This window comes from Phascolarctos cinereus, unplaced genomic scaffold (genome assembly GCF_003287225.1).
Source record: "Phascolarctos cinereus isolate Bilbo 61053 unplaced genomic scaffold, phaCin_HiC Scaffold_2;HRSCAF=192, whole genome shotgun sequence".
NCBI lineage: Eukaryota > Metazoa > Chordata > Mammalia > Diprotodontia > Phascolarctidae > Phascolarctos > Phascolarctos cinereus.
In genome coordinates, this window is record NW_027555625.1 from 48494182 (window position 1) to 48521006 (window position 26825).

A 26825-nucleotide genomic window follows, 5' to 3' on the forward strand; every position below is an offset into this window, starting at 1 on the left:
CTATAATTTTCTGAAATTATTTGCCTATCTTTATACATTGGACTTCAAGATTCCTATCTGATTTTTAAAATCATTATACAGCTTTGTTTAGTATTTGTCTGGACAGTAGGTTTCTAAAATATTAGAATTACATGAATTACCATAAAATGTTAAAAGATCTCACATTAAAGAAAATCCCAGAATGTCACAATTTCCACTAATGTAAGCTCACATTTCATAACATTTTTGACATACAAAGAATAATAGGAAAATTTTAGTATTAGTTCTGTAAAGTAGTTCAAAATGCTTAGCTTAATGTATGTGATAAACTACCCAAGGCCCATTTCTTATAGGCCTAAAAATATTCCATCTTCTCCATATGATTCTGAAGCGTTGAGATTTTCAGTTGACTAAACCTCTTTGTACTTTCTCTTGGATATCAAATCATACCAAATATCTGTTCCAAAGGAAGAAATGCAAGATATTTGGAGGAAGGTAATTAGTAGCTATGATACTTAGTGTGACCATATCTCCCTATCTGAAAATTTGATTTTGCTTTTAATCTGTTTCCTCAGTAGCCATTTTAAGAAAGAAGCTGTTTCCTGGTTTTTCATCAAAGGCTTTCTTGAAGCCCAAATAATCTGCATAATAATAAACAAATATTTAAATGACCTTGAAAATTTAAGAGGTTTATATAAGTTTTAGAAATCCAGGCTCTTAGATAAATGTACCAGAGTACATTAGACTACACAGTTTTTCTATAATCTTCATTAAAACAAACGTTTTTGGAGGACTTATTCTCTTCTCAGGTTCTGCAAATTAAATATTCTAGATTTTTTTTATTCTTTTGACGCAAACTTTCCAGAAAGGGGCATTTGTTCCTCTTTCTTTAAAATAATTTTCTTAATCAATATGTGTACCTGGTTTAATAAATGTGTGTGGATATATATGTAATATGCAAGTTTACTTAATAATGTTATTCATATAGAATCACAGATAACCCTTTTTCCCTTCATGGACATATAAAGAATAACTATGATCAACAAAGAACATTTAATATATAAGAATCATTTTTCTTTTGGGAAGATAAGGCAAAAGGGAGTCTAATAAACACTAAATATATTCTCCAATATTATACTGGGCCTATTTTCCAACTCACCAAAGAGAGGTACTAATGATGCCATCAAGTAGTAAAACACTGGAGGTGCTCACTTTATCATAACATGTTAAATATGAAATTGTAATAGCTATTCAGGCCCACCTAAAGAACTTTGTTTGAGAAAATATAAAACTTATTTTTCAAAAAATAGAAGTAGTTTAATAATTCATTCCTCTAATCCTTAGAATATATTATAAGCAAATATAAAAAATAAATCTAGCTACCAATTGTCAAAACAGAGGAACTAAAGAAGCCATATGTTTAAAAGAGAAAAGAAAAAAAAAACACCACCATATGCTATGGTGGATGAATAGTTTGTAATGCAACTACTGGGATGTATTTAGCGAAAAGTGTGAACTGACAGAAATGAAAGAAAATGCAAATGTACTCCCTCCCAATCCCTCATCCAATTCCCTTCCACATATGCAACCCAGAAGCAACAGATAGAAATATGAATAAAGATTTATTTCTGGGAAAAAAAATCAGATACAGAAAAGCATTCACATTAAAACATATTTGGGTCAATCAGTTCATGAGTGTTATCAGGCAAAAACTGAAAAATGTGTTAAATTGGGCTATCTCAATGAACCACCAACTCCTTTTTCCTTCTCTTCATGAAATGAAGAGAAAGAAAAAAGTTGCCAGGAATGTACTGAGAGCCTCACACACACACACACACACAAAAAAGTGAACAAGATACAGTGTGGGAAATAATCAATGTGCAAAGATCCCAATCTAGCTATTCATGAACTTCTTTGGGGATCATTTTTGAAAGGGTTATTATAGGTATAAATTCCTATTGTTAAAAAATCTTTTCTCAGTCTCCTGATATAAATCCATTTGAAACTGAAAAATCATTTCAAAACAGATCATGATTTTTCAGTCTATAATGGCTACTAGATTCATCATGGAATAAGCCTATTTGTTAGAATCCATTAATGCTAATTTTCCTTTAGTAAATTTTGGTGATTCTAATTGAGAATTCTCATGGTTTTCAGTTATAAAATTAGCATCACTAGCTTTATAAATAAATGTGAGCTCAACACTTCAACAAGTCAAAGGGATGGTTTATTAGCTTTGTTTTGCACAATGATGATAGAACTTTAAAAAATGTGAATACCAACCCATTTCCAGCTTTTGAGTTGCTTTTGCTGTCCGTGGTAAGCTGGGAAAGCACATAGTGAGGTGCTTTGGCACTGTCAGCATCAAATATATCCATGTTGGATTCTTCACAATCTCGCCGTTTGACCCCTGGCCTCTGCTTTGGATTTCGTTTTCGTGATTTTCGTGGTACCTCCGTGTTATCGTTGTAGGAACTGGTGCTCATGTTACTGAAGTTGGAGGGAGAATCCTCTATCCACATACTGCAGCTCTGCTCAGATTCCAGTCCACAGCCCTCATCCTGGCAGGACATCCGGCTGTTATCCAGCAAGTCCTCAGGTGGCGGCGAGATGTACAGGACTGTGTGCCGCTTCGGTGTTGGCGGATGCTGCTGGACTGTGTTACCGGTTAACTGCTTTTCACTTACCCCTCGGGTACTTACCCCCACGGCTGAGGAGCAGCTCTCCACTTGCATAGCCTTGCTGTCGGTGACTGAGGTAGAATAAATGGTAGGGCTGGAAGAGGTGGTAAAGGAGCTGCAAGCACCGCCCATGGAGGAAGAGGAAGGAGCTGAAGAAGCATCTGCAGTGTACAATTCAAGAGTCAATACACTATACATGTTTTCACCTATGCTGGCTAGCAGTCCCATTGAAAATGTGATTTGTGAACTGATTATTTTTCCCCAAAATGAATAGTTGGAATTTGGTAAGTTTTAGAATGTAAATGCTTCAAGCAATACAAGGCCTAAGCAATAAAATGATTTTTAAAGATGCCCAAATAGCATTATTTTATTTGTAATCAATATATATATATATATTAACTCTAACTTTAATTTTAAAGTTATATTTAAGCTGCAGAGCAAGAATAAAGATTTTGTTGCCTCAGCTGGACTGATTCTTTAGAATTTAAGTCATTTAAAATAAAAAAGGAAACCCCAATGTGAAATGTATGCTTGTAGTCCATATTCAATGCCAATTAAATAATTTATTACAATAAATTTGAAAAAGTGGGACTGTGCTTAGCCACAAAATATTAAAATAAGTTTCTAACCTATGAAGCAGAGAACTACAGGTCATTTTTAATGCAGACACTCCCTGCTTCAGAGGCAAATCCTGGAATAAAAATATGAGAAAATAAATGAGAAAAGAGCTGCTGGTTATTCCAGATATCAATTATAAAATGAGAAATAGGAAAAAAAAAATATATATATATATATAAAATTAACTGAATTGTAGGAAAATGGAACTGGTACCAGTCATTGTGGTTGTTTGCAGACCAGAAGAATAAGGATGAAAACAGTTCGATTTGGAACATGCGGGGCAATCTACAAGATGAGCAAATTGTACTACCTTGAATCTCCAGAGGTTGGAAGTGGCAATTTAAAATTACAATCTCTGAAATTAATCAGCTCTTTAAGAGAGAGTGAAAACCAAAGTGAAGGATCAATCATTGAGTATATTTCACCTAAGTAGTAATAGCGCCCTGTGCATAGGAGGCACTCAATAAATATTACATTAAATTACTACTCTCCACTTCCTCTCTCCTTAAAAGGGATGGTGTTATTTCCATTAAGTGAACTCTTTCTGACATGACTAACAGCAAGTTTTAATAATTATAAATTTAAAAAATCAAGATAGTAAAATCTCTGGAGAGCAGCAGAATCAATTCCTACAAAATGATTTTTGTAAAACCATTATTCTGATCTATTATGCCTTGATAATAAAGATAAAAGGATTCATATTATGAGTAAATGATTTTTAAAAACTGTGGCATTTGGCAGAACAGCTCATTGAAATTTACACTTAAATTCTTAACAGCATAATTTTTGAGGCAAACCTGTGTCTGTCAGAGTAAATTAGAAGTTGTAGTCATTCCTGTAATTTTAGAAGTACTGTAGTATCTTCTATAAGAAACAAAATAGAAAGTTCATGGCCTGAAAAAAAAGAATAGGCAAGACTTATTAGGCCACTGAAATTGTTGCAGAAGTCTAAAATGAATCTTTATCAATATCCACACAGGCCATGTTTTAAATTGGAATGATAAATCTTAATTTTTTTAAATGGGGGAAAGGATAATTGGATTTGGAATTGTAACATTTACAAGAATTATAAAGGAATGATATACTAAAAATTAATATCTATGTAATCAAAATGAAAGTGCCAACATTCTATTGTTAAGATAATAAAGTATTATTAGAATAAACTGGAAACTAAACAAAAGTTACACACCCCCAAAATAATGTATAGTTGTCAAGGTTCAAGAGCACAAGAAATATATCATTGATCAATAAGGTGCTCTACATTCAGCCACATGGAAGATTTTCTTTGCTACCATAAGTTCTGAAGAACCTGGAGCAGTTAGATGATACCAGTTCCATTTTCCAGAGTTTATATCCTCATCAAATGCAGTAGCTGAAATTGGAAGATTCAGTCACTTTAAACTGCATTCCAATTTAAAGAAGAATTTATCCTTTTTGCATCATGCATTAATGCAATGTTTTCTTAGTAAATAAATATTTTTAAAGATTTGTAAAAACTACAAAATCTAGATGCTAATGTCAGTGACAGCTTAGAAGCTGATTTGCAGCTACTTTGTGTTTAAATACAAAGTTCTCTCATCTTTTGAGAAATATTAATATTAATTAAAAATATGAAAAAAAGTGTTACCTTGAACATTCCCTTCTATCTGTTCCAACTATTGGCAAAATTGACTCTGTATTTCTTTTTGTGTCTTCTACACTCTCGTTCTCAGAGAAATACAAGTATGCAGCATGCAGTGTTTGCAAGTGGAACACACAGAGCATGCAGCATGAATGCTGTGGACTTGTATTTCAATAAAGCAGCTTTTCCCCCTTTGTTCTTAACAGTTACACTTAAAACTAACACCATGCACGAGAAAATGCAGAATATGAAAATCTCAGGGATCCCTGTCCATGACAGACTGAAGTCATATGTAAAAAGGAAACAATCCTGCCTCAAAAAAGCAGGCCATGAAGTTTAAGACAAGGAAAAAAGGTCCATCACAGAATTTAATATTCAAGATGTGACCTAGATTTCATGATGAATATAAATTTATTTTGTCAAGTACAATACCAGATAAATCTTCATAAGAAAACTCAACAAAAATAATAGAACAATCTTACATGTAAAGTCTGTTCGGGGACAGGTATGCCAAACTGTGATATCATACCCTACATAAATTAGTCTATGTACCTTGCTTGGAAACCTAACACACAATAGTTGTTTTTACCTGCAGCTTCCTGGACATACTTATTAAATAAAAGAGCATATTAGCACAAACTATTAAGCTACAAATACCAACACTGTCAGACAACACCAGCAAACATATTTTAAATTTAAGACAATGTAATATGAAAACCTATTACACTTTTGCTCTTAAAATTATAATGTTTTTGCTCTTCCCACCCTCATGTTAAGAGAATACTCATAGAATTTTTTACACAAAGGTATCTACTAAGTTTTGGTAGAGGGGAAAAGATGTCAACCACATGCATTATTAATGTAAACAAATGTGGAGGCTAATACTAATGGAATCCAAATAATTGTTGTATTGAATTAAAGCAAAGTCAGAATGTATCAATGAGTCTCACATTTAGTAGATATATCAGATTTTTTTTTTTGTAATTTAGCAGAAGTACTACCTAGACACTACTGTATGTTATATTACTTGAAAAGGAAGGGGGAGCAAATATTTAACATTTCCAGGTAACTGTTCAGTATTTTCAGAGAGTACCTTTCAGGGTTAGGGTTAGTCTCCTTGCTCCTTAAATTTACTGTGATGAAAAAAAAGTAATACACTTCATACTAGTCCACTTTTAAAAACTCAGAATAATAATACTATAATTATTTGTAAGAAAATTATTAAAATATTTCTGAACCCCTTCATGCATTCCCAACATTCACAGTAAATAGGAATACATGATACAGATTTTTAAAACCTAGAAAAAGTTTTCTTACAACTATATCTGAAAAGTCAGTTGTAAAGAACTTCCACTGGAGCTCTGGAGAACTGAAGGGCTAAAATACAACCTTGTACCATTTAGATATTTTCCTTTTCCATAAGTGATTATTTGAATATTATTTTAATGAAGTTTATTTGGCAATCTTTTTATTTTTTTTATATGAGATTTCATTAGTTTTCAACAAACTTATGAATATCTATTTTATCTTTCTTTTGGAAATGTTTTATGACTGTCTATTAAACATGCCTATATACACTTTTATGTGTGAACATATTTCAACTGCCAACTTTTAGTTTGATATTTCTTTCTTTAAATCATGAGATTAAACTAGTTTCCATTTTATGACAGAATTTTTTAAAGCTCAGCAGCAAAAAAAGCTAGTGAACTTCATTTGTTAACTATTTCTTCCAAAGAATAGAATTAAAGTTGAAAGTTAAACATTTTGTCACCCCTAAAATAGATGAATAAATCTCTACTGATATTTCCTCTTTTATGAGTTTATGTAATCACCCTCCAAGAGGATTACTTTCTTTGAACCAAAGGTGATTTATACAGAAGAAATTTATCATTTATCCCATGGCATTTCCTAGGGCCTTGAAGGGCATAAATAACTAAGAATTTCTACTGTTTATACATGGAAAATTTCTAATTTTAAGATGAGTTAATTCTAAAATTATAAGTGAAGGCAAGACTCATTATTTACTATTGGGTTCTATTTCCAGATCTATTAATGTAAAACCAATTCGATTGCTGGCAAATGCACGTTTGAATCTATAAAGCTAAATGCTACCTTTAAATTCAAATGCCTTGCCTTTTTAATGAGAGTGAACCTGACACAGTTCTATGAATTAGTTGAATTAGAGTTCACACTGAAAATACAAAACAGCCAGGACATGAGTAGTGAAGGACAGAATCTACATAAAGCATCTACATGCTACTGTATTTACAATTATTACTAAATTTGCTCCCCTTCCAACAAATGTGAACACGAATTTAAAATGGTACACTAGGTACAAATCAGTCCAAGTTTTATCTCCCCTCAGTTGGAATAAATTCTTTACGAATATTAAGAAATGCTTTGTGACAGTGAATGGAGTGAGGAAGACATGATTCTGAATTCTGCCTCCAACATTTCCTAGACCTATGACCCTAAGCATATAAAGTAATCTCTCTCTACCTCAGTTTCCTCATCTGTAAGCTGGGGATAATAATAGCATGGACCTCCCAGGGTTGTTGTGAAGATCAAAGAATTTAATATATTTGTATCAAGTGCTTTGCAAACCTTAAACCACTTTATTAATGCTAGCTATCACAGCAATAACAATTATATTCCCAAACCTACCATTCTGTAACAGATATATAAACAATTCTCTAAACACATTTTAGCAGAGAACTTTTTTTTCTTTAAGATTGCTGCTGTCTATGAAAGAAATTGCCATTTTTGTGGAATTAATCAGACCCTTTGGAGAACTCTTTTAGAGCCGCAAAGATTCTTTAAAGCCCTAAAAGAAAAATCAAATAGCTTTTGATAGGTTTTCAATATATCGCTAAAACTATATCCAGTGTTCCAGGTAAGCCAATAGTGGAAGGAAAGAAGGCAAACCATTAACTGTTCAGAAAGCAATCAGAAAAATAAACAGAAAAATCAACACTGGTAAATTTGGAAATAGTTTCTGGTCCCAAATCCTTACTATTTGGTTTTAACAATTATTGATTTTGATTCAACCCTCACTAGTAGCATTAAGTTAAAAACAAAACATCTAGTCAGATAAAAATCACTGGATCACAAAGATATACTTTCAGAATAAAGAAGAAAAATACCCAAAGGAAAATAATTACAGGTTCTATACTCATGTTGCCAAAAGATTGAGACATGAACAAGAACATACAAAGTGGCTGCAAATCTGCTTTTTTGTTTGTTTGGTTTTTTTTCAACACCTTCATGCCAACCTGGGTTTATTACTTTTCTTTTTTATATAATATTAACGTAAAGTTTTAAACTTTACCAAAAAGTTTAGTTTCAAATCAGTATCAATCCACTATTTAGAAATTAAAAAAAGAAAGAAAAGTAGGAAGGAAGGAAGAGAGAAAGAAGAAAGAAAAAAAGACTTATGAAGAAGTCTGAAAACGAGACCGACCTATACCCTGGGTGAGATTGGATGGGTTAAGTGTCTCTGGTACTATTTGTCTTCACTATTGACAGACACTGTCACACAACCCACCACACGATGCCTGTCTCTGAATGGCGGAGCTAGAATGCAAGTTAAGTGTATTAATAGAAAAAACAACTAGCATCCCAGCATATAATATAAGCAATCCAATTTACTTTAAGAAAAATAAAAGATTGTAGGCCTGGTTATTTAATTTACATATATATTAAAACAGTTTCAGTTTTCATCTTTGACACTTACATGCTGAAATGAGCAATATTTTAAACTTATAGTAACATAGTTTTAAATTAATCTATTATCAATAGATATTAATATCCAAATAGATTTTAGAGGGGTAATTTCTTACCTGAAACTTTAGTTACCTCATATTCACCAATACAGACAAATATGTTTACTGGTATAAGTGTAAACTAATCCATAAGCCAGAATTTTTTTTTTCCCTCTAGGTAGACTTTCAGTAATATTGACATTATGGAATTAACTAAAACCACCTTAGGTGTAGACATGACCATGAATGACTTAATTGTCTTAAAATACAAATAGTATTTTCCTTGGAATCAAAAGAACACTACATTTCTCCAGTTACTGATGCCTACCCTCCCACCCCACCTAAAAAGTCAGCTGTTGTAGGGGTTAAAATGACAAACTGATATTATCTGTAAAATATCTAAGCCTCCTAACACTACAGAGTTATTCTTACACAATAGTTTTTTGTTTGTTTTTTGGCTTTTTGGTGAGGCAATTGGGGTTAAATGACTTGCCCTGGTTCACACAGCCAGTAAGTGTCAAGTGTCTGAAGTCGGATTTGAACTCAGGTCTCTTGACTTCAGGGCCAGAGCTCTAATTCAGTGCACCACCTAGCTGCCCCTACACAATAGTTATTATGACAAGTTGTTAGCATCTACTCCAGCTCTTGGATTTAAAGTACCGATATTTTTTAAAAAAACTGTTCCACTCTGAATTTTAATGAATTCTTAATTATCTTCTTATGTTCTAATTCCCAAATGAATCGTCTATTTCTTAAAAAGTATAACCTGTAGCTAAAACACAATGTTACATATTTAACGAGATTATAAGCTCCATGGTGGTGGTGTTGTGAGATGAAATGTCATAACCAAACACCCAGTACTGTAATCATTAAATTATAACTGATTAGGCTACTAAAGGTTGGTTGTGAATCCCTCTTCTGTAAAGAATGAGAGGATGCTATCATTTAGCTATTGATGAAACACTAGGAAACATTCTAGCATAACATCTAAGATTAAAAAAGAACCAAGACTAACAGCCATATAACATAACCAGTCTTGAATAATTCAGATATAAAAGGACAGAGATCTATAATTGTTGCCCTTCAAAAGATTAAAGTTTGACCAGATTAGAGAAACAACTGTCTTTAAAACTATGCTGAATTAAGGCAGATCTAGAACAAGTGTTATAACTGATAATGAAAGAAGAAAGAGAGAAAAAGCTATTCAAAAGGCTGTATCTCAAGGGAAAATACTGTTCATTAATCAGCAATACAAAAGAGGTTTTAAATAAATACAAAGAGTTCTAACAAACTCATTTAAGTGGTTTAAATGAAACATATATCAGATATCAATGCCAATATTCTTGCCAAATGTTGGCACTTCTTTGAATTTCCTATTCATGAAAAATGTGATAAAGGAAGAAAAAAAAAATAGCACAGGTAAAAATCCTCTGAATTACCTAATCTGATTTCATTCCTGAGTCTGGCTTAGTTTTAATAGTGACAAAATCTTATAGACAACATGATATAGGAAAAATAACACTGGTCTTTGTGTCAACTGATTTAAGTTCAAACGTGGCTACATGACCTTGGGCAGGACATTGAAATTCCCTAAGCTTCAGCTGCCTCATGTAAGTAAAATGGGGATAATACTCAAACCATTTGCCATTTTGTTAGGAAAATCAATTGACAAAGTTACTCTCTTAACATTTTTTAAAGTAACACAGTGACTACAATTCTAATTAATTAACTGACTGATTAATAGAGCAGCTAAGTGGCCCAGTGGATAAAGCACTGGGCCTGGAGTCAGACAATCTTGCATTCACATCCAGCCTCAGACACTTAAGACATTTAATTTGTTTGCCTTAGTCTCCTCAACTGTAAGATGGGAATAATAATAGCACCTACCTCCCAGAATTGTAGTGAGGATCAAATGAAATAATATTGGTCAAGCACTTAGCACAGTGCCTAGACTCTAACAGGTGCTTAATAATTTTTTTTAAAATCCATCCCCAAAATATAATGAAAGGCACAGAATTCATTAAGAAACTATCACAGAAGAACTTTATGGACTATCTACTTTCTGGATTCTATTTCTAGTCTACTGCTAATCCTTGAGCTTCCTCCCTTAGAATCCAAGTTGGTATATGATAAGGAGCTGTAAATTAATTTTCATATAGGTCATCACTCCTACATGGCTACCCTGTCCTCCCTTTCTTATCTCAAGACCTTGGTTAACCCGTAGAGTTTAACTCTACACTACTCTCTGTACTGAAGTCCCTTGCCCCATTATTCTGTGACCGATTATGACTCTCTAAAACCCAATCTTAGATTATTCTCAAATAATTTTTAAAATTACTACTTTTGCTCTTATTCTTACGCTAAAAGTAGAGAAAGACCACACAATCATGCTGCCTGGGTCCACCACAAATTGATGATTCATAACTCAACTGGGTCCTCAATGTAGCAAATCAAACCTTTTATGCTTTCCTAACAAATTCACTTTCCCACTTACTACAATGGTTATTCCAAACCTTTTTATCACCTTAAAGTCTCCCATGATCAAATGTAATAACATTTTGTACAGTGCCAGGCAAATAAAAGGCACTTCATAAATGCTTGTTCCCTTCCTCCCTCCTCTAAGACCCTTACCTCATATTTCCAGGAAAAAAACTAAAGCCATTCACCTAGAACTCCTCCTCATCTCAATTCATTCACATGTCCTGCCTCATTACCTCCTCCTTCACCTGTTTCACAAGAACTGGCCTTCTACATGTACCCTTGATCGCATCCCATCTTCTCAAGGAGATTGCCCCATATCAACCATAACCTCCCATTATTTTTAATCTCTCTCTATTTACTGGCTGTTTTGCTGCTGCCTATAAATACAATCAAGTCTCCTCCATCCTTAGAAAAAACTTTTACTTGACTGGACTATAACTGCGGTTATCATCCCAAAACCCTCCTTTGTTACATGGCTAAATTTCTTCTGTGTGCGTGTGCACGTGCATGCGTGTGCATGTGTGTATGGCACTGAGGATTAAGTGACTTGCCCAGGGTCACACAGCTAGTAAGTGTCAAGTGTCTGGTCTGATACCAGATTTGAACTCAGGTCCTCCTGATTCCAGGACCGGTGCTCTATCCATTGCACCACCTAGTTGCCCCCAATGGCTAAATTTCTTAAGAAAGACATCTACAATTGGTGCTTCTACTTCATATCCTCTATATCTGTTCCAACTTCATTATTCAGCTAAAATTTTCCTCTCCAGTTATCAATGTTCTCTTCATTTCCAAATCTAATTGCTTTTTCTCAGTCTTCATCCTTCTCACCTTTCTGAAACTTCTGACACTGTTGACACCCTCTTATGCCAGAAACGCTCTCCTTGGGGCAGCTAGGTGGCACGGTGGATAGAGCACTGGCCCTGAAGTCAGGAGGACCTGAGTTCAAATCCGGCCTCAGACTAGACACCTGACACTTACTAGCTGTGTGACCCTGGGAAAGTCACTTAACCCCAATTGCCTAAAAAACAAAAAACAAAAAACCAACAGAAACACTCTCCTCTCTGGCTTTTTATAATACTACTCTGTCTTGCTTCTCCTCCCACCTGTCTCAGTCTCCTTTGCTGGATCATCACCCAGGTCATCTCTACTAACTGTGGGTGGCCCACAAGATTCTTCCCTTAGCCCTCCTCTCTTCTCCTTCTATACTGTCTCATTTGATAAGCTCAGCTCCCTTGGATTCAGCTATCATCTCTATGCAGATGATTCTCAGATGTTTTATCCAGTCTTAGCCTCTCTTCTATAAAGCTAGGTGGCACAGTGAATAGAGTGCCAGGCCTGGAGTCAGGAAGACTCATCTTTCTGAGTCCAAATCTGGCCTCAGACACATACTAGCTGTTTAACCCTGTTTGCCTCAGTTTCCTTACTGATAAAATAAGCTGGAGAAGGAAACGGCAAACCACTCCCATATCTTTGCCAAGAGAACCCTAAATGGGGTCACAAAGCCAGATATGACTGAAACAACTGAACAGTGGAATCTCTCCTGACTTCCAATTTCACATCCTCAATTGCCTATTTCATCTTAAACTAAGCATCCCCGTAGACTTCTTCAATTCAATACATCCAAAACCGAATGCTTCCTTTCCTCTAAACGTTCCCCTTTACTGAACTTCTGTCAGTCAACTGTCAAGAGAATCATCATTCTTCCAGTCACTGAGGCTTGCAACCTAGGTGTCATTCTTGACTCTTCAGTCATACTCACTCCACAACCTATTGCCAATTACTGTCATTTCTATTTCCATAACACCTCTCCTGTACATTCCCTTGTCTCCACTTACGTAGGTGTCACTCTGGTGTAGGGCCTTATCACCCCTAGACTATCACACAAACCTCGTTGGTCTCCCTGCCTTGGGTCTTTCTCAACTATAATCCATCCTCCATTCAGCTGTTAAATTGATTTTCCTTAAGTAAAGGTCTAACCATATCACCTTCCTATTCAATAAACGCCAGTAGATCTCTATTACCTCTAGAATCAAATATTAAACCCTTTGTGGCTTTTAAAGCTCTCTACAACCTGACCCCTTCCTTTCTTTCCAGTCTTCTTACACACTATGTCTCTACAAATTCTATGATTCAAAAACATTAGCTTTCTTATTGTTTCTCACACATGCACCTCATCTAAGAATCACTCTGTTCCGCCAAACCTAGGTTGCTTTCTCTCCTTACCCCCACACCCTGGATTCATGACTCACCTCAAATCCCACCTTCTGCAAAAGTCCTTGCTGATCCCCATTTCTGACTTCTGGTGCTTTCCCTCTGTAATTACCTCCTGTATATACAGTTGTTGGTATGTTGTCTCCTCCACTTGCACATGACCTCCTTTAAGGCCACAGACTATGTTTTATTTTGTTTCTGGTAGCCCCAGTGTTTAGCACAGTGCTTAGCATATGGTAAGTATTTAATAAATGCTGTCACCTTCATTTTAAACATTCGTTTTGTATTTATATGTAACAAAATGAAAGAAACCAAGTTCCATGTACAAAGAATGGCTAAGATAAATACAAAGAAATTTATAACAAGGCCATGTAATTGGATAAGAATCTGAGGGAAGAAAAAAGGGTAAAAATAGGGACAAAAAATGAAACAAAAGGATAGTAAACTAATAGGTGAAAGGAAACAAATAGTAAAGTACCATCCTAAATAAGAGAGCAAATGGTTAAATAAAACTATAGGTAAAAAAGCATCAAACCATGAATATCTATTAAATACTAGACACTGGGAATAAAATTAGTCTCTGCCCTCAAGGAGTTTATAGTATATTGAGGACAATATATACACATATAAGTATGTATAAAATAATGGGTAATTTCACTCTAGCAACTCACTGCACAGGAATCTGGACAAACTTCATGTAAAAGGTGATGCTTGAGCTGAGCTTTGAAGGAAACCAGAGACTGTAAGTAAAAATAAGGATGAAATATATTCTTGGCATGTAGGACAGCCAGAGCAAAGGGATGGAACAGCAAGACCAGTTGGTGGAAATAGATAGTGTTAGAAGGGAGTAATGTATAGTAAAACTGGAAAGGTAGGCTGGAATAGGCTATGCAGGTCTTTAAAAACCAAGTAAAGAAGCTTAAATTTTATCCTAGAGGCAATACAAAGCCATGGAGTTTATTGAATAGTAGGGTAATACGTTCAGATCTGCCCTTGGTAAAAATCACTTTGACATCTGAATAGAATACAGATTGGAAAGAGAAATTAGACAGAGACCAATTAGAAAGATGTTAACAATAGCTGGGGTAAGAAGTGATGAAGGCCTGTAAGTAAAGAGAAAGGGACAGACAAAAGAGACATTACAATGGTAAAAATAACAAAATTTGGCAACAATATATGGGCTGAGATAGTGAGAAGTCAAGGATAATCCTGAGGTTAAAAACCTGGGTGACTAGAAGGATGGTGCTACCTTTGACAGAACTAGGGAAATCTGGAAGGGAGTGAGTTTGGGGGAAAAACCAAATTCTATTTTACACACAATGAGTTTGTGGTGTCTACAAAACAAACAGTTTTAAATGTTTAAGATGTAATTCTTAACGTGGGACTAGAGATCAGGAGACAGACTAGGACAGGATATATAAATCTGACAGTAATGTGTATACAGATTATAATGAAACCTATAGGAACTGATGAGGTCACTAAGAGAGAATGAAAGTAGAAAGAAAAGATAACAGGGCCTAAGACAGACCCTTGAGGTTCACTCATTTGGACATCAAAGGATCATTCATCTAGAGGTAGTAGACATTATCTCAGAGGGCCATCTGGTCTAACGCCTTCATTTTACACTTGAGGAAACTAAGGCCTAGGGAAGCTAAGTGACTCATCACCCAGACAGTAGTGTCAAAGGAGGACTTAAACACAGCTTTCTCCTTTAACTCTAGAACCAGTTCTCTTTCCACTATAGCACGGGCAACATGATCCAACAAGGGAGACTGAATGGTAAGAAGGTGAGGCAGAAGAAGAACCAAGAGAAATTAATGTTAAATACAGAGCAAAAAGACTATCCAGGAGGAGAGGGTGGTCAACTATGTCAAATGTTGCAGAGATTGCAGATAGTAGTGACAAAGAAATGTACTTGTGAAGCATGATTTTAACTTCAGCAAATAAAGTTATCAGGCACTTTTGTACAAGAAATATGCTATTATTTAATTTTTTGCATATATGTATATATATCTATATTACAGATTATGCACACACACACACACACACATATATATACACATACATACATACATACATACATACATACATACATACATACATATATATTATTGTCCCAGACAGGAAGCTCAAGAGCAGAGAATGTTTCATTTTTAAAAATCTTTCTAACTCTAGCACCTGACACATGGTAGGCACTTAATAAATGTCCACTGATTAATTGCTAGATACTGAGACTGCTGAGATGAAAGATAATGTAACCGGGGCAGCTAGGCGGCATAGTGGATAGAGTACCGGCCCTGAAGTCAGGAGGACCTGAGTTCAAATCCGGCCTCAGACCAAACACCTGACACTTAGTAGCTGTGTGACTCTGAGCAAGTCACTTAACCCCAATTGCCTAAAAAAAAAATAATAATAATAAAATGAAAGATAATGTAACCCTCGGCCTGCCTGAAAGAGTTTAGACTATAATAACGGGGATAGGACAGACAGATACTGCATACATATACAAATACTCATGTAATAAGGGTAAACTAGACAAAGTGCTATGAGATCTGCAAATGGTTGCTTGATATCCTTTTTCATTCTGAACTTAAACACCACAAAAGGGCATTTTTATACACAGCAAAACACAAAAAAAGATTGTCCATTTCCTACCACTTGCTTTTTTAAGGATGCAATAAATTCAACACATTCCTTTCCAAACTGTGTGCTTGTCTGTGTTCCATCTGAACTTCCTTCTGTTATCACATTTTTTTTTGATGTTGTAATGGGGGAAGGGGGGAGTTGCTGCTGTTAATCCTCCCTCCCTCAACCTCCCTGCCCAATTAAAAACCGGGGGGTGTAGGGAACCTCAAAACAAATAGTCCAGCAAAACAAAGCCACACAGCAGCCATGTCCAAAAATATGTGTCTCTGTACCTTATGTCCATGTCCTCTCACTCAAATGGTAGGTTAACATGCTTTATTATAGATCCTCTGGAACTTGGTTATTGCATTGGTCAGTGTTCTTAATTCTTTCAAAGTTGTTTTTCTTTAAAATGTTTCTGCCCTCATATAAACTGTTTTTCTGATTCTGCTCACTTTAAGTTCATAAAACCCAAGATTCACTATAATTGCTTTTTATCATTTCTTATTTTGAAATAATATTGTATTACATTCATATGTCCCAATGTATTCAGCTATTCCCACAGAATCCTGAGGATCACCTACAGTTAAAGGGTGTGACCTGGATGAAGATCAAAGAATACTGAAAAACAGCAGTCATATAGATAGGAAGAAAACCAAAAGAGACTGGCATTCTGAAAACCTAGGGAGAAGAGATTATCAAGAAGAAAAGAATGATAGAGTGCCAAAGGCTGCAGAGGGGTTAAAAAAAATCGAGAAAAAGCCACCAAATTTGGTGGGTTTTTTTAAAATTTCTAATATAAATTTATTTATTTTTAGTTTTCAACATTCACTTCCACAAGTTTTTGAGTTCCAAATTTTCACCCCATCTTCCCCCTCCCCCCCACCCCAAGATGGCATGCATTCTGTCCTCTCTTCCCCTAATCTGTCCTCTCTTCTATCTCTCTCCCCTTCTCTTATCCCCTTCCCCTTCTATTTTCCTGTAGGGCAGGATAGACTTCTGTACCCCATTTCCTATATTTCTTATTTCCCAGTAGCATGTGAAAACATTTTTTTAAACATATGCTTTTAAAACTTTAGGTTTCAAATTTTCTCTCTTCCTCCCTCCCCACCCACCCTCATTGAAAAGGCAAGCAACTCAATATAGGTTGTACATGTACAGTTATGCAAAACACGTCCATAATAAACATGTTGTAAAACACTAACTCTATTTCCCTTAATCCTATCCTGCCCTCCCACTTATTCTATTCTTTCTTTTGACCCTGTCCCTCCTCAGAAGTATTTACTTCTGATTACCCCCTTTCCCAATCTGCCCTCCTCTCTATCGTCCCCCTGCTCTCTTGTCCCTTCTCCCCCATTTTCCTGTAGGGTAAGACAGATTTCCATACCCAATTCAATGTGTATGTTATTCCCTCCTTAAGCCAAATCCTATGAGAATAAGATTCACTCATTCCCAGTCACCTTCCCCCGTTTCCCCTCCATTGTAAGAGACTTTTCTGCTTTTTTTTTGTGAGATAATTTACCCCATTCTACCTCTTCCTTTCTTCTTCTCTGAGTATCATCCTCTCTCATCCCTTAATTTTATTCTCCAGATATGACCCCTTAATCTTCAGCTCACTCTGTGCCCTCTATCTATCTATCTATCTACATATACATATGTATATTTTTTTTTCCCTCCAACTACCCTAATACTGACAAAGGTCTCATGAGTTATAAATATCATCTTTCCATGCAGGAATGCAAACAGTTCAATCTTAATTAAGCTCTTATGATTTCTCTTTCCTGTTTACCTCTTCATGTTCCACTTGAGTCCTGTATTTGAAAGTCAAATTTTCTATTCAGCTCTGGTCTTTTCATCAAGAATGCTTGAAAGTCCTCTATTTCACTGAACGACCATTTTTTCCCCTGAAGGATTATACTGGGTAGGTGATTCTTGGTTGTAATCCTATCTCCTTTGCCCTCCGGAATATTATATTCCATGCCCTGCGGTCCTTTAATGTAGAAGCTCCTAAATCTTGTGTTATCCTGATTATGTTTCCACAGTACTTGAACTGTTTCCTTCTGGCAGCTTGTAATATTTTCTCCTTGACCTGGGAACTCTGGAATTTGGCTACAATATTCCTAGGAGTTTTCCTTTGGGGATCTCTTTCAGGAGGAGATCCGAGGATTCTTTCAATTTCTATTTTGCCCTCTGGTTCTACTATATCAGGGCAGTTTTCCTTGATAATTTCTTGAATGATGATGTCTAGGCTCTTTTTTTGCTCATGGCTTTCAGATAGTCCAATAATTTTAAAATTCTCAAAGCCACCAAATTTGGAGAGAGCAGTTTCAGAGGAATGATGAGTCAGAAGTAGAGTCGTAAAGGGTAAAGAAGTGAGTGAGAGGAGAGAAAATGGAGGCACCTGTTATAGTCCATTTTTTCAAGGAATTTGGCCACAAGGAGCAGAAGAGATATAGGACAAATTAGCAGGGATGGAAGGATCAAATAAGAGTATTTTAAAGATGGGACAGATATGGGCATGTCTGTAGGCAGTAGGAAAGAGTCTGTAGAAAGAGAGAGACTGAAGATAAGTGATAGGGTAGGGACGACAGAGGGGGAAATCTGTTGGAGGAGACAAGATGGAATGGGATTACTTGTACAAGTGGAAGGTGGGCCTTGGTATGCAGTTAAGCCACTTCTTCATGTGAGACAAAGGTAAAGGAGAAAATAGTGGCAAAAGGCGTCTGAGTGATATGAGATGAGGAAGGGGGGAGGCGAAGGAATTCCCAGCAAATGGCCTCAATTTTTTCTGTAAAATATGAGGCAAAGTTCAGCTAAGAAGGTGGAAGGGGAGCCATGAAGGGGCTAAAGAAGGATGAAAAGGTTTGGAAGATCTGCTGTGGAGAGTAGGATAGTAAGTTGATAAAGGAAGTACAGAAGGATTGCCTAGTGGCAGTGAGGGCCCAGTTTAAGTTGTGTAACATAAATTTGTAGTGAATGGTTGCATAGAATGGTTGAATATTTTTTTCTACTTCCATGTGTGATGGATGGAGGGATTAATCCAAGGCTGACATGATATACCTGAACCACTTCTTTCTGGTTCTTTGAAGTATTTTTGTTTTGATGGGAACTTTAGATTTTGGTTATGACATTACTGGGACTTTTCATTTTAAGACTCCCTTCTGGAGGTAATTAGAGTTTGCCTTCTGGTTCTAATAAATATAAGGAGTTTTTATTTATAATTTCTCTAATGCAGTAATCACGGTTTTAAGGGATCCCAGTAATTACTAAAATATCTCCTTGCAAGTAATTTTCTGAGCTGTTTTTGGAATCATCTCATATTTCTATTTTTTCAATCTTTTTATTTTATTCTAATATTTCTTTCTATCAAATGGAACCACTGATTTCTATTTGATCTATTCTAGTTTTCAAGGAGTCCAAGTCCATTTCTTTGGTTAGGTTTACTACTTTCTGCTCTAAGCTATTCTCCTTCTGATTTCATATTTTTTCTTCTTGTTTCATTTCTCTCAGTTTTCATATATTCCTTGCAGAAAATTGACTTTTTTTCCTTTGAGTCTCTATTTGTAGTTGTTAGAAAGTTTTTTGTTCCTTTTTGGAGAAAAATCCCTTGGATTTGCAATTTTTTTTTTTACTCCTAAGTGTTTTTTCTTTGATTTATTTATTTCTCCAGTTTTAGTTTCAAAATTGGGGCTTTGTGCCAGGATCCCATGCTGTATATTGGGTAGGGCAGTTAGCCCTGTTTGGCCTCACCCTAGGCTCATATGCTGACCTCCATCTTCCAAGGTTAGGATCTCTTACATTTTTGAGGTTCAGTGTGCTGATCCTTCAGGACATCTCAGGACAGTGTGTTAAAGAACCCTCAGAGATCCTAGGCCTAGGGCTAGGCTGTCTGGGTGTGAGCCCTAATGGCTGTTCACCACAGTTCTCTGCTGCTTCCTGATGATTCAGGAGACTTCCCAGGGGAGCCCTCCACCCTTTGAGCCTTTAGACAGAGCCTTAGAGACTACATGTGCCCTGATCATTCTGGTCAGCTGAAAGGCAACCCTACAATGACACTGTTTTTGCTAGGGTTTGGGTGGGGAGGAGCACAGTGCACATCCTATAACTTTCCTACTGCCCTTGTTTTTCTGGCTGGCTTTTTGTGGAGATTTAGAGTGAAAGAAGTAACTTAACTGCAGCTTCTAATTGGATTTCTTTATTATTTGATCTGGTGTGAACTTCAGGGTTTTACTAGAGCAGGTATATGGGCACTCAGCAATTTGCCTCCCATTTTGGAGTTACACTGACCGGAACTCTGCATTTGATGTTGACTGCCATAGGGTTAACCAATAAGGAATTCATTATTGAGTATATGAAACCTTTTGCGTTCCTGTTTTTTTTCTACCCATTCTGCTTTCAGATTTCTTTTTATTACTTTGAATTTTATCAGAAAATTAACAATTTCCCTCCTGTGTGTGATTTTTAGGAAATCTGCTCTTTAAAAATGTGATTTTATTACTTTTTAGGCCCAAAATCTCTCATGTAAATATATCTTTATTTTTATGATCAAATCAAGGAGGGAAATTTCATTAAAATATTTAACACAAAGTTTAAAATATGTCTAATATAAAAATGAAAGGACAGTTTATTAACTATTCTAAATAATCAGGAAGGTCATAAACAGGCCAGTTTTGGGACTACCATGTTGAATTTGCTACATACTTTTAAAAAAGTGGTATGCAACAGAGATTCAGTTTCACATACAAACTACTTTTCATGTGCTATGGAAAGGTCATGTTTATGTTTGTCAAGTTCATACCAATAAAAAATTACATTTTTAAACTGTAATTGGGAAAGTAAAGCTGTTCAGTAAGAATAATCCTACAAGGTATTACAAAGGCAAATAAAAAACAATTCCTATTCATTTCACTTCTGCAATAGCTAATACTGGCAGTGATATTCTATCTTGAGTTAAAGGAAGATAATGGATCATACAATCATCCATTCTGCATTTACTTCTTATATATGATATGTACGCTTCAGTATAAATAAAATAAATACAAGCTCATTTTGAAGGGGAAGGCACTAATAGGCAGAAGGATGAGAAAAAGTACCTTTTAAGAAGTCGCATTTGAGCTGAGGTTTGAAGGAAATTAGAGATCCACAGAGATAAAAGTTAGAACAGAATAATTCACGGAATGGGAGGGTGGTCTGTGCAGAGACAAAAGTAGAATGTCATGTGTGAGGAACAGCAAGATTTACTCAGTAAGACCTGTGCTTTAAGAACATTACTTTGGTGTGATTTAGAGGAGCACTGGAGAGGAGAAGAGACTTGAAACAAGGAGACCAATTAGGAGGCTACTGTCCATCTAAGAGGCGATGAGGATCTGAACTATTGTGGTGGCTGTATAAATGGAGTAAAGAGATCAGACGTGAGAGTTATACATGCATTAAATAAGTCTTTCTCCACCCCCATAGAATGTAAGGTCCTTGAGGGCAGGAGTACTTTCATTTTTTTCCTTCGTATGCCCAGTGCCTAATACACTGCCATTTACTTACCAGGTGTGCAATAAATTCTTATTGATTGATTATATAGTTGAAAATATTCTTTATTTATATATGAAAATATTCTCTTATTCTATTTTACTATGAAATGCTGTATATTCCCAAATTTGTCCATCTATGAATGAGATCTAAATATGAAAACGCAGGTGGCACAGACCATGCAGTGCTAGACTTGAAGTTAGACCTGAATTCAAGTCCTGCCTCAGCTACTTACTTTCTGTATGACTCTGGGCAAGTCGCTTAACCTCTTCATCCAGTTTGCTCTTGTGTAAAAATAGGGAATTAAGAGCAGTTCCCTTATAGGTTGTGAGATTGGAACAAGATAATATGTAAGTGTTTTTATTTTTAAAATATCAAAGTAACTGAAGGTACAGGATTATTACTAGTACATAGATGAGACAAAGCACCCTGTTTTCTTCTGCAGGTTCAATTATCAAAGTCTAATTGTTCCAAATAAGCAGTGCAACACAATGAGGAAAAACAGCGGCCTGGGAGCTAGGAGATCTGGGGTCTGGTCACTTGGGCAAATCACTTAAACTTTCTAGTCCTCAATGTCCTATCTGTGACTATCCCTTCCAGCTCGAAAATTCTATGAGAGGAAGGACAGACAGCGAGAATACATTTAAGGGACATATAGTAAACACAGACAGGTAATAAGCATTTTTTGCTTATGTATTAGGCACATTTGCAATGTGAGTAATCTTCAGTCAACGGACATTTCTGGATTCCATTAAACTATGAGCTCTGCGAGGGCAAGGACAGTCTCTTTTTCCTCTTTTTATAAAAATCTCTAGCACTTAGTACAGCTCCTGGCACATAGCAGGTGCTTAAAAAATATTTACCTACTGATCTCCAAATTACTTCTATGTCTAACATTTGCCAAGAAATAGAACTTTTCACTTATGTCAAATAGCTTCCCTCAAGAATGCCACTCTCAGGATAATTAACAGTCAGATGTCTTTCAGATTGGTTTAAACAAAAAAGGTATCCTATAAATATTTTGGACTGATTAATGAACTTTATTTTCACTAAATTGAAAACTAGCTTGCAATATCTTTTTTTTTCTTTTTTCTTTTTGGTGAGGCAATTGGGGTTAAGTGACTTGCCCAGGGTCACCTAGCTAGTAAGTGTCAAGTGTCTGAGGCTGAATTTGAACTCAGGTCCTCCTGACTCCAAGGCCAGAGCCCTATCCACTGCGCCACCTAGCTGCCCGTAGCTTGCAATATCTTAAAGTGATCTGACTCCAGACAATTACAGGACCATGAGAGATTATAGGACCATAGACTGAGAGCTACAAAGGAGAGGCCATCTAGCCCAATATTCTCATTTTACAGATAAGGAAGCCTTCCTAAGGAGATTAAGTGACTTGCCCAAGGCCACATCACAGTAAATAACTGAAGTGGGATTTGAACCCATGTCTTCTGATTCCAGAGTCAGTGCGTTCTTTCCATGTATGGTAGAACACTACCTTCCTTTGGCAGACCTTGCCATCTCTAATGGTTCTGAGAGTTACTCTACTTTCTGTGCTGCACATTTATTGTCTAAGAGATAGTAAATGTTTATGAATGAATAAGTAATTTTCTTTAAAAAATCATCTATTTGTTGTTAAGATTTGACCTGTATCTGTTGTTGAAATTTGACCTGTATTTGAGACACAGGTCAAATGGAAATTGGCACCTATGATCAAACACTGATTCCCTAATAGCCTTCAGGTTTAATTTTGGAGAATAGGAAGAAATATGTATTTTATGAAGGAAAAAAAAACATGTTTCTCAAAATATGCTTTACCAATCTCAATTAATTTAAAAGATTCAATTAATTTCAAAAGTTAAATAAAATCTACCCAGAATTAGTCTATTCAAAGAAAGAAAAATTAAAATTAATTCAAATACAAATGCTTTCTAACAGACATATAATTCCATTATAATAGATTCCTGTTATAGTACAATTTCATCAAATAAAGACACTAGCACAAATCATATAGTCTGACTCTATAGGATCTGGCCATTAAACAAAGTGCTAAAGCTCACTTTTAGTGAATCATCAAGTAAAAGTGTTTTTAGTCTAATAAGAAAAGAAGAAAACTGCAATTTACATCTTTATCTTGTTTCAATTACCTGATCATTAGGCTCAGTGTGTACACAGGTTTTTTACAGGTGAATAGTTTGAGAGTTTAACTGTTTTCTTTTTTTAATTTTAGTAGTTTGAGGTAATTTAAAATTGCAGAAACTGAAGGATAATTACTAATCAAGGTAAGAAGCTCAGTTCACCTATCTGGTTTCCCCTAAAATAAATGGCACTCAATCAGGGTCTTTTATTATAAAAAACAGCTATTACCATGTGGCTGGCTTTTACAAATGTATTACTCTATAAAACTAATTGCAATAAGGCAAAAGTCATAATTTCTATGCACTATCCAACAGTCACAGTAATCATGTTGTCACATAGATTATTTCTTTATAAAGTCATTGAATTTTCGTTGTTGTTGAGTCGTTTCAGTCATGTCCAACTCTGCTTGACCCCATCTGAGGTTTCTTCTTGGCAGAGACACTAGAGTGGTTTGTCATTTCCTTCTGCAGCTCATTTTACAATAAAAAGTGATGCAAACAGTGTTAAGTGACTTGCCCACCAAAATCACAGTTAGTTAGCGTCTGAGGCCACATTTGAACTCAGATTCTCCTGACTTTGGGGTCAGCACTCTACTGTCACTAACCCATGCTGCCCCAAATTGTTTTTAAGTTAGTGTTATCCACTCAGTCATTCAATAAAGGTGCCTTTTTTCTACATCTGTTTTATGTTTATACACAAAAGCTTTAAACAGTTGCTATGACAACTTAACTAGAATACTGTAACTAGTATACTGGGCCAACTAGATGGAGCAGTAGATAAAGCAGGGCCAGGAGTAAGGAAGACCTGAGTTCAAATGTGACCTCAGACACTTACTGTGTGGCCCTGGGCAAGTCACTTAACTGCTATCTGCCTCAGTTTCCTCAACTCAGAAGCAGGGATCATAATAGCACCTTCGTCCTAGAGTTGTTGTGGGAATCAGTGCCTGGTATATAGTAAGCACATATTACATAAAAGGGCTAAGGAATAGGCCTATCATTTCATTGGTCAAGTGAATTTTTGGATGAGGAAACTCTCTCTACTAATACAGACTGACACCTCCGCAACTTACATAGTCTTTTTTTTTTTAAAGTGAGGCAGTTGTGGTTAAGTGACTTGCCCAGAATCACGCAGCTAGGAAGTATTATGTGTCTGAGTTAAGATTTGAACTCAGGTCCTCCTGACTCCAGGGCTGGTGGCTCTATCCACTGCACCACCTAGCTGCCCCGACTTACACAGTATTAAGAGATCTGCCTAGAGTAATGAAGTTAAGTAATTTGCCCAGGGTCACAGATCTAGTATGAGGCAGAGGCAGGATTTGAGGCCAGCTCTCTATCCACTCTGCCATGCTGCCTTTCCAGGACAAACAGAAATAACTATACCAAATAGATGGGAGGTGGGAGTAATAAGGAAAAGCTTCATGTAGATAGTGGCACTTGAGCCAAGCCTTAAAGGAAACAAAGAATTCTTGAAATTGTACTGTGTCTTTAAGTTAAAAGGCAAAGTCAAGTACTGCCTTCAAAACTTTAGCCCTGCTGTTTGGCCAACATCACTCTCAGGTTTCTCCTCTGCAAAATAAAGGTAACCTCTTCACTATTTACCTCTCTAGTTCATCCTGAGGAAAGCAACTACTGAACCATAAATCTTATATAAATGTGAGTTATCAATGTCAATATTAGTCTCTGTCTGTAACCACTGTAGTGCAGATCCTCATTTCCCACACTTTCCCCAACTATTGGAAGTTTCTTAATTGGTTTTCCTACCTCCTGGCTTTCTCCTCTCTCTAATCCATCTTTCATATGACTGCCAAAGTAACTTTCAAAACCTTTAGTGGCTCCCAACTGCTTATAAAATAAAATACCAACTCCTTAAATTACATTCAAAGCCCCTCACAATCTGGTTCCAACCTACTCTTCCCATCTTACAGCATACTACTGTATTTGTTGTTGTTCAGTCATTTCAGGTATGTCTGACTCTTTGTGACTCCATTTGGAGTTTTCTTGGCAAACATACCAGAGTGGTCTGTATTTTTCTTTTTCAAATACTACTGTATATACACTCTATATTCTAGTTAAACTGGACTGTACATAGATCTCCAATCTCACCATTTACGCTAATGACTGTGCTTTCACACATGCCATTCCAAGAACAGATCTCTCCCCATCTCTACCTACTAGAAATCCTTCCCTTCTTTCCAGGGCAAACTTAAGTGCCACCTATTCCATGAAACTTTGCCTGAGCCCAGAGCTCTAAGTGTTCTCCGTCTAATCATTCCTAACACAACGATTAGATCTCTTTTATGCACTCATCATAATATGCAGTAGAGTTATTTATGAACTTGTCTTATCCATGCCCCTCTCCTTCAACACTGTAAACTTCAGAGGAGGGGCTTTTTTCTTTTATTTTTCTTTTTAGGAAAGGGGATCAACTATTTCAATTATTAATAAGCCACAGAACTATTCAAAGTCGTTCCATCTACGGCTTCTGCTTATTCCAATGTATTCCAATTCCTATAGTTCCTTTGTCATGAAAACACAAAAAGCTAAAGAAGGTCTTAACAAGTAACTTCATTCCACAACCTTTAGCAGAATATTCTGGATTGTGGATTAGCATCCTATCAGCACCATGAGAGGGGAAAAAATCTGCATTGGTGAATCTGAGAAAGACATTGTCTATTTAATAATCAAATAACAAAATATGGTCATCCATATCCATACATCAAGATTTTAAAAGTCAATCTAACAGCATTTATGAAGTAAAATCTTTATGGCAAAACTAGAAGTCTGTTCCCACTAGGCTCTTGTACGTGACTGCATACAATATTGTTCCTTCCAAACTCTTTAAGAATTTATCATATCAAGCATCTTCCTCTGACTAGAATGATTATTTAACAATGGCTCAACAGATTTGTATCTAAATTAATCTGACTTTTCCTACGCATCCTATCTTAGGTATAGAAAAAATACTGGACAAATGATAAATAAAACGAGGAAAATCAAGTTGGCACTATAATTTACCCTTCTGGTAACACAGTTAACAGTAAAGGGTAATCAAATGATATTTATATTAACTCTTAAAAAGAATAACATATCCAGTTTAATGTAGCTCATCTACATTGAAAATGGATAGTGTTAGCTATTTTTTTTAACCAATAACATACTAGAATTTTAGAATAAGACAGATTAAGTTTTAAAAAAT

The 26825-nt window shown here is 35.8% G+C and overlaps 1 protein-coding gene across 1 annotated transcript in view; it reads right to left on the minus strand.

Moving 5' to 3' along the window:
* The window catches only part of NFAT5 (nuclear factor of activated T cells 5), a 145150-nt gene that overhangs the window by 59365 nt on the left and 58960 nt on the right, over nt 1-26825 (minus strand). Inside the window, 1 exon segment of the mRNA XM_020989080.2 lies at nt 2263-2821. Within this exon segment, the coding sequence (XP_020844739.1) occupies nt 2263-2821 (559 nt within the window).